Genomic DNA, 9,327 nt, shown 5'->3' on the forward strand with positions numbered 1-9,327 from the left:
TGTCTGATGAGAATCCACTGAAGTTAAATGATTTGTAATGTTCGAATTTTATAAATGCTCCTGTTCAAATATCTTCAGTTTTCCGATTGATAAGCATTATAACAATCACAGTTTTTGCTTCCAAAGTTCATAGCACACTGAATGTAACGAACTAATAATAGATACTCTCCTCTTGGCATGTTGCATTGGTTATATTTATAGGAGTGGGAAGGTTTTCTAGAAAATTCAGTCTTATGTAACAACACTGGTTAAAGTGTTTACGTATATAGATATATTGTTGATTCTTACTCTTCTACAACTTTGGAGAATAGGCGGGAGTTTCACAATACCTATCTAACAGTATAAGCTATGTATGTTTCTAAATATAAATTTAATCTAAACATATTCATAGTCATATTCATATTAAAATAAATACATAACAACATGAAAAGCTACAAGAATTCGGGTTTTTTATCAAGCATAAAGATTTAGGTTTTTCACCAAAATATTTTTAGAAGAAAATATATTTCAACTAGAAATCTGAATATAGTTTACTTGAACCATGTTCCACAAAAAAAAAAAGAATTGTCAGTCATGTTATATTTCACCAAAAGTGATTGAAATATTTTTTTAAATATCAATTTTACTCTGAAAAAATAAAAACTGCCTGAAACTTTAAATTCGTTAATTTCTCTCTTCATAAATTTATGGTATGATTATGATGATAAAGTGCATGATATATTGGTAGCCATATTGCTGTTTATGTGAACTTTTGTGTTGTTGGAAGTTTATAATATTTCCAGAATAAAATAAAATAAAACTGATGATACCAGTACTACCAATATTTACCATGAATTGGTTTTAGAAATAAAAAGATTAAGTTTAATTCTAGGCTTCTCATTATTTTTGATTGACTCTAAAATATGTATATATATTTTTTTCTTGTATGATACTTGTGTTTGATAATTACTTTATGTTTTTAGGTTTAATTTTATGAAAGAAGGATTGGGACAAAGAATGAACTAATTTTGTTATTGACTATAAGAATAGGGCTTGAAAAATGTTTTAAAACTCATAGTATCATGGCTTATGTTATTTAATAGCATATCAATAGTATACTTACAGTTCCTCCTCTAGATTAGTGATCTGTTTAGCTGTACACTGTTTAGATATGATTTGAATGAGGACACAGCCCATGTTACATACCTCATTGTAGTATTTATTATCACTAAGCACAATAGTGCTTAATGTGTAGCCCCCCAGTGGCACAGTGGTATGTCTGCGGACTTACAGTGCTAGGAACCGGGTTTCGATACCCGTGGTGGGCAGAGCACAGATAGTCCATTGTGTAGCTTTGTGCTTAACTTCAAACAAACAAGCTTAATATGTAGGGATGGACTGGGAAAAAATGGCTGATGCCTATTATGTATTGTTCTTCATTGCCTCAAATCTCTGTCATAACAATCTAAGAGGCTTTTATAAACAACTAACTTAGGGTTTCATTTTCAAATGCTATTAAGATCTTCATTTTAGCCAAAAAACGTTGCTAAAGTAGAGAACCAACAAGTAGATTAACAGCCAAATGTTATGCTGATAATTCTGATTCTGATTTTAAAAGGGCTAGCTCACCAGTTCTTGAAGCTGTTGCAATGATTTACACATCAAAATGTTGCATTTTAACTTGGGGAGTGCAGAAGCAGTATAGCATTTTACTAACTTCAACACATAACCTCCATCATGCCATGCTAAAACTGCTGCCTTCATGGCAACTGCCATTTGTTGTAAAATATTTATTAGTATTGTTTAAACAAATTCAGAAACAAGTAATGAAAAAAGAAATTTTGAAAAAAAATAAGGATGATTTAGGGATGGCAATGCCAAAAAGTATAGAAATAAGATAGGGATAAATACACAGAACCATACAAAAATCCCTAAATAAGTAGCCACTGAATCAACATTAAAAGCTTATTGGTATTAGTAATTGTGAGACTGTATAGCATTATTCAGTTTAAATACTTTTATTCACACCTGAATTCATGCAAATAAAAAGAATTCAACATTTAGTTGTAGATAAAAGTTTTTCTTGGAGAGATTTGGGATTTTTGTATTGTTTTGTGTATTCATCCCTACCTTGTTTATGTACTTTTTGGCATTACTATCCCTACATCATCTTTATTTTATCAAGTTTTTTTATTATTATTATTGTTATTTACTTTTTGATTAATATACATTAACATATGGTCACATTGTGGTCATCCAATTACTTTATGGTACCTGAATGTACGAGGTGCCACAGTACAGTGATAGTAAAGATGTTGTTTTTTCAAAACATGACTTAATGTGACTCTTCAAAAGAAATCAGGTGGAAATGTTGTGTTTAATGCTTTAACAAGAAACAAACTAAACAAACCCAACTGTATGAGATGTAAAAGCTACAAAAGGTAGAATTTTCAATTTTGAAGAGGAGAACTGCAGTTGTTGCTCTATAATAATAATAATAATAATAATATGGATATTAGTTCTCTTCAGTTATCCATCCAATTCCAAATGAAAACGAGTGCACTAACAAAAGCAAACCAATTAGTAAATAAGTTAAGGAGTTGTATCAAGTTGCTCTAGCCCATATTTGCCAGAGGGTGCAGATTGGGATTGTTACAACTCTGGATTTCAAAGCTGGGTTTGAATCCTAGCAATACCACAGAATATTTTGCACTTGAAGCTGTTTGTATGTAATAAGATTCACAGTTAATCCCTTAATGGTAGGGTGTTGGTGACTGGCTGCCTAATCTTTGTTCAGTAGTTTAAAATTAAGGATTGCAACAGATAACCTTTGTAGCTTTGCCATAAATACAGAAACTGTATATGTTCAAAGGCCAGCTGCAAATCTACAGTCTGTATATCCACTGTATATAATTCTTAATTTGAATATTAGAGATTTTACAAAGTTTTTGTATGGTAATTATTAAATGACTTGCATAATATATTTTCTTTTATCAGTTTGAACTATGCCAAGAACACCTTTCCAGACAGCCAACCAACTATTATTTATGGAAATGGTGATGGAACTGTCAACCACAGAAGTCTTTTAGGATGTCTACGCTGGATAGGAAATCAGAGTCAGAAAGTTTACCATAAGGCGTTTGAAAATGTAGACCACATGGGTATCCTTCGTCACTCAGCAGTTTTAGAATACATCAAATACTTAGTTGTTGGTGTATAATGATTACAACTACCATGGAAAAGACAAGTGGTGTCAGTTAAGCATAAAAAATGGCTCCTTTTGTTTTTATATTCTTTGTTTAAAAAACTGTTTAACATTCTCTAACTTAACAATAAAACTGTGCTGTGTTTGTTTAGCTAGTAAAATTAAAACAGGGTGACATTTTGATTGCAGTAATTATTTTTAGTTTCACTACTATGCTACTTTTGCTCTATCTAAAAGGTATGCAATGTTAAAATGATTTTGAGCTTTTTCTTTCTCCCTATATTTAAGTAAATATGGTAAAAACAGCAACTATAATAAAACAGTAACTATGGTAAAGTAACTAGAAGTTATTATTGCTACGTACAAAATATAAAATACATTTCATGCAGTGTCAATTATTTACAGGTAACAAAATTCAAATTTCCATAGTTTGATTTTTACTGGGAGCAAGTAATATAAACTTAATTTGCACTTTAAACTGAAAAAATAAAGTTTTTGTAATAGAACCTTCTGAAGAAATATATATATGATAAAGACTATATAAAGATTTTCTTTTTACATTTAGTATTTTGTAACAAATAAATTCTATAATTTTTCTTATGAACAGTTTTGCAGCATTTGTTAGTAACTGTGGAAGATGAAGTTAGAGCTAAACTGGGGAAGTTAAATAAACTTTAAAATACCATGGGAATTTGCTCCAGTTACTTTTTTGTCTCCAGTTATGTTTATTTTGTGCAAAGTTGTAAAAAGAGCAAAAATTAAAACATGTGGAATATACATACAAATATGAGGGTAGTAAAAAAAATACAGAATTTATATTACAAGAGAAAAAACTTTTAAAGATTCAGCAAGTGAGTTTGCACCTTGACTAGTAAAATTTTGAATTTAAATTTTTACATAAATTTAAAAAAGTTATATGATAAAATAATATAATCTACTTCAGAAATAATTTCTCATTAAATTTCCTGAATTTCTAACGTGGTTTGCAGCTGATCAGATTATACATAATCATTTATTATTTTATAGGTAATAAATATTTATGAGGACACATTACCACAGGTTCCAGAGTGTCAGAATAATTATTAGAAAAAAACTTATTGGTACTAACAAAAAAAAGTTTGTGGCCATTATATAGTGTCATAATGCATTAAAAGGTTCTGGTTTACTGGTGAAACTTGTTATCAAAAACATGTTAAATTTAAACATATGTTAGCAGATGTAGCTGCAGTATGTTGAAATTGTACGATTAATTTTAAAAGAGAGTAGCTGTGCCTTTCATTCTTATTACTTGTTTTAGTAACTCAAATGAGCTACATGTGCAAGTCATATTACCAATGTAACAGTAGTGTTATCAGGGGAGATTAATATATTAGAAATTTGTCCTTTTTTCCCCTTAAATATAAATTTCTTTAAATTTTACGTTAATATTATTGCTACAGAAATAGTAATGAGGTATTTTGGTTAGATATTACAAGTTTTAATTATGTTCCCTGTGTCTTTAATTTTACATCATTAATTTTCCTTTCTTAATGTGTGTGAAGACTAAGTTAATGATGCATATTAAAGTAGGTTATTTTTTATTATGATGACATTTGTAAAAACATGTTTTCTCATATACCACTTTTTAAGCTGTATTCAGAAGTAATGATTAATCTAAAATATATAGAAGTTTTATATTTAAGACACTACATGTTTTTTGATACTAAGGGTATAATTACATTTTTAATTTGACAAAATATTCATTGTAAACATAGGGGTTCTTTCTTAACTCTGAAAACAAAATTTTTATAGTTTTAAGTTATTTTTATTTCTGTAGCTTTAAGCACTAATGTTGTCATGTAAACACTGGGAAAGATAAGGTTGTGTCCATACAAAGAGTCCAAAGGTTGAAATTGGATGCAAATTCACTGTGTAGATGCCAATATAATTATGGAGTAGTTTTATATATAAAATACAGTCTTTTTCTAGTACAATATTTTAAAATATCTATTTTTCCAATATTTGGAATATATATACACACACACACACAGTAATTTAACACAGACTCTCTTTTTTTTTAATTTTTAATCCTATAAAAATTAACAGTTCATTATGTTTTAAATTTGAATTTCTAATGCTTAACTGTAGGTTGTGTGATATTAGAGATTTGTTTGAAGAATCATAGATCATCGAATGTTTTGTACATAATTTGGCATGGATATTATGAATGACTTGTGATTGTGGATGTGCTTCTTTATACACATGTATTTTTCATTTTTGGTTACACCTGAAAGAACCATATTTTTGAGATAGCTAATAAACAGCTATGACCTTAAAACAGGGAGAATATTTAAGATGCTACATATTAACATGAAGCCCAACTTATCAGTTGATTCACTACTTGTGAAAGTTGTACAGGTTTTGGGAAATTCCACCCCTTAACAGTAAGACTGGGCTTTTTGTAGTGGTGAACTGTATGTTATATGCATATAACATAAGGAGTATGTTTACTTGTGATTAAAGCTCTGAGAGTAACACTTATATCTTTATCTTTTATAAACTAACACACACACATATATCTAATTTTTTTAATAATACTAAACATTCAAACAATATTTACAAAGTTATTATGCAGAAACATCATCCAAAACTTGTGTTTTTTTGTTATACAATAATATATTAACTGCTCAACATATCTTACTTAGTCTATAGTTTTAAGAAAAGTTGTGATGGCTAAAATTTTTATATGAAATTTTAAAAAATGGTGCAACTTAATTACAAAACACTTGACCATTTCATTCATAGTTGCCAAATGAAAAACAAAGTCAACTCGTCATTTGAAAATTAGTAATAGAAAATTTAGGAAAAAATAGTGTATAACATTGCCTAAAAAGTTTATAAATGATTCACTGGATGGATAACATTTGTAATAAAATTGGTGGTGAAATGCTTTGAACAACATTTACCAAAACATTTATAAGTGATTCACTGAATAGATAATATTTGTAACAAAATTGCTGATGAAATGGTTTGAACTTGTATAAGAAGTTTTTATTGGTTCTGATTTTTCATTGACAAAAAGTTAGGTTGCTGTCCTCATAGTATTTTAAAAGATTCATTAAACATACATTTTGTTTGTGATTCATATTCAAATGTATTTTAACAATTATATGCATTTTGACAAGTAAACTGTGGGAAATTAGAATGTTTTTCTCAAATGAGATATTGCTGATTTTTAACACTCATTTATGCCCTTGTGGTAGTCTTAAGTGTGGTGTGAACCTTCACATAGATTTAGAGCTAGGATACTTATAGGGCATATACAATTTTAATATTTTTTTATTACTCTGCTCGTGTGCTTTCCAAATGTATAAGGCATTTCATTTTGAGTAAGGGGAAGATAGTGAAAAAAATTCAAAGCAGGAAAATATTTCTTTTATTGTTCATCATTTTATAAAAAATAAATTATTCTGTTGTTATGCTAGAATCTGTGGCAGCAAAATGCCTTGACATTAACAATACCCTTAATTTTAAGTACATAAGGATAGTTTAGCTTTTGAAGATGTAACCAGCAACTGGATGTTACATACTCAGCAGTCAATTAAGTAATTAGATTAGGTACAACTGGAAATTTCTGGTGTTAGTGGCAGTGGCTTGAAATAATCTCAAAGTAAGGAGTCACAATTTGCATGAAACGGTTTGAAAACTATTTATCAGTAACAAGTCAGATGGTGAAGAGAAATGAGATTAGTTCTTGTAACTAAGAAAAGTGTCTTGCTAGTCAGAACACTTATTTCTGTGCTGTGTTACATTTATAGTACAATTCATATTATGTATATCTGTATTATTTGACAGTCTTTTTGCCTTGTACTTGGTTGTTTCACAAACTAGGACTAACCTGTGCATTTGTTGTTTTTAACTCTTATTGTTTGCATGCGTAGTTGAAACATTGGATTTTTGAATAGTTTTACAGACGAGTGATTTTAAGAATGTATAGTTATTTGAGTTAAGAACACATTTAATAAAATATAGTTTGTGGGGGTTTTTAAGCGTAATGATTTTTTTAAAACTATTACTCATGCTGCAATTATAAAGACTATGATCTTTTTAAATTGTTGCACAATTTCTTTAAAATAATGGAATGATTTCAGTCATTTCCCAGTTAAAGCATTCACAAATATTAGTTTGAATGAAAAAAAAATCATGTTCTTGGTTAATATATTCTTTAAATAAACCATGGATAGTAATGACATTGAAAGTGCAACATTAAATTGAGTCACCATAGAACTCTGTACTTTACTTGGTATCTTGTGTGACATTATATCTCAAGAAGACGTTACATCAAAACAAGGTGGATAATAATTTTTAACAAAAACATTAATCTTGTTTTAATGTAATGTCATACAAAATACCAATCAGTAGATCTTGATTTACTGGCATAAGATCTTATGTACCATAATAACATTATTAAATTCAACTTGTGTTCCAAAATGTGTTAATGCTGAAGTAGCTAACTATACAGTATGTTGCAGGAAGAAGTATTTTTAAGATAAAGCTCTCAGATGTTTTAAATGTGTGTTGCTTTTTTTTTTCTACCAATGTTTTATTAAGCCTGTCGTAATTGTAATTTTTTGAATAGATAGGAGAAAAAAAAATTCATTTTAACTATGTACACAATACGTGCTTTGAAAAGCTCATGGACTTGGATGAAGTCATATTAACATCTTGATAGATGTTGTTTAATTTAAAACTTATGATCAGAGAGATTAATTAAATGTTTGGGGACTTTAAGCTTCAGGAAAGGTTGTTTTGGCACACACTTTAATTATCTTCACATTTCCTGTATATTGAGTAATTCATTGAGTTTTTTGTACAGAGAGTATTGCTTCCAGTCTTAAAATCTTGTAAAAAAGTTGTCAGGTTTTTGTTTTACTCTTAAAAAATGTGGTATTACCACATTTCAGTTTGGAATTTTCTATGGAGAAAGGGTATTCCTTCAAAATGTCTCAAAGTTTACAAATTTCAACTTTGAGATAAGTAATGAAATGCTAAAACATTTTTTGTATGTGTGTATCTAAAAATAAACATAATACTGGGAGAGTAATTTGCCTACAAACTTGACACTGAATAAGGAAATAATTTTATTAATATCACAGTAATGATTTAAACCCTCTTGGATTTGGCCATGAATCTTGCTCTCCTTTCAGTATAGATTTTTTATTAAAATTAGTTTGTAATCAGCACCCATTACCTTGTGTTAATTTTGTTACTTATCCAGTAAAAAATAGAGCAAGTCGTTTTTCTTTCTGTAATATTTTAAAAAATGATGTTTTATTTACTTGTTCTAGTAAATGTTCCTTGTGTCTAAGTTGAAGGAATCTTAAAATAAATTCTAGAATTTTCACTGTATCAGTAGTGGTTAACATAATACTTTATATTCAACTAATTTTGAATTGTTTATTTATACATTTTTGTATGATTTTGAACCGCTTCTAACCAAAATATTAATAAATATTATTAATGACTTCCATTTAAATAGACAACTTCAACCAAAACATGGTAACCCTACTAGCTTCAAAACACAAGTTGGTAATTCAAAAAGGTATATTCAGTACTTGTTTTGAATGAAAATGAATAAAAATGCGTATGTTTGTTCTCGGAATTATCGGGTTTTCAAGTTTAATCATAAGCAGAAGCGCCAATTCAAGCGCATACATAGTGTGTTCCTATCTTGAAGTTTTCATGAATAATCTGTATGATAATAGTTGACATTCAAGTGTTAGTATCAGCTCGTTAAAAGTGTCGTTATTATTACCCTGTGGTAGTTAAGTAGCGGTGAGAGTTACTGATCTGTTCACTTTATATAGTGAATCTAATACTCCCATCCTTGTTGATTGTGATTTTTGTATGTAAAAAAGGGTAAATACTCAAATCCAAATCTTTAAAAGGAGGTTAGTATTCATGAGTCAAGTGGGCAACATTTTACTGAAATCTCATTTTGGTATTTTTACTTGTAAAAGAAGTTGCGTTTTGGTCGGGATCAGCGAGTCTGTTTTCATGTGCCATATACTTAACGATGTACTCCAAAATGTTCATAAAATAGCTATCTATAATCTGGCTAACACTGTGTAGTGTCGAGTCCAAAGTAGTGCCGAAAGCGATGC

At 29.1% G+C, this 9,327-nt stretch overlaps 1 protein-coding gene across 1 annotated transcript in view; it reads left to right on the plus strand.

The window, feature by feature from the left end:
• Nucleotides 1-8,572, plus strand: part of LOC106465695 (group XV phospholipase A2-like) — a 35,689-nt gene extending 27,117 nt beyond the window's left edge. The window contains exon 7 of the mRNA XM_013925933.2: nt 2,977-8,572. Coding sequence (XP_013781387.1) covers nt 2,977-3,199 — 223 coding nt within the window. The 3' untranslated portion in view covers nt 3,200-8,572. The remainder of the gene's footprint in view (nt 1-2,976) is intronic.
• Nucleotides 8,573-9,327: the final 755 nt, after the last annotated feature.

Source organism: Limulus polyphemus, unplaced genomic scaffold (assembly GCF_000517525.1).
Source record: "Limulus polyphemus unplaced genomic scaffold, Limulus_polyphemus-2.1.2 Scaffold2022, whole genome shotgun sequence".
In the NCBI taxonomy this organism is placed as follows: Eukaryota; Metazoa; Arthropoda; class Merostomata; order Xiphosura; family Limulidae; genus Limulus; species Limulus polyphemus.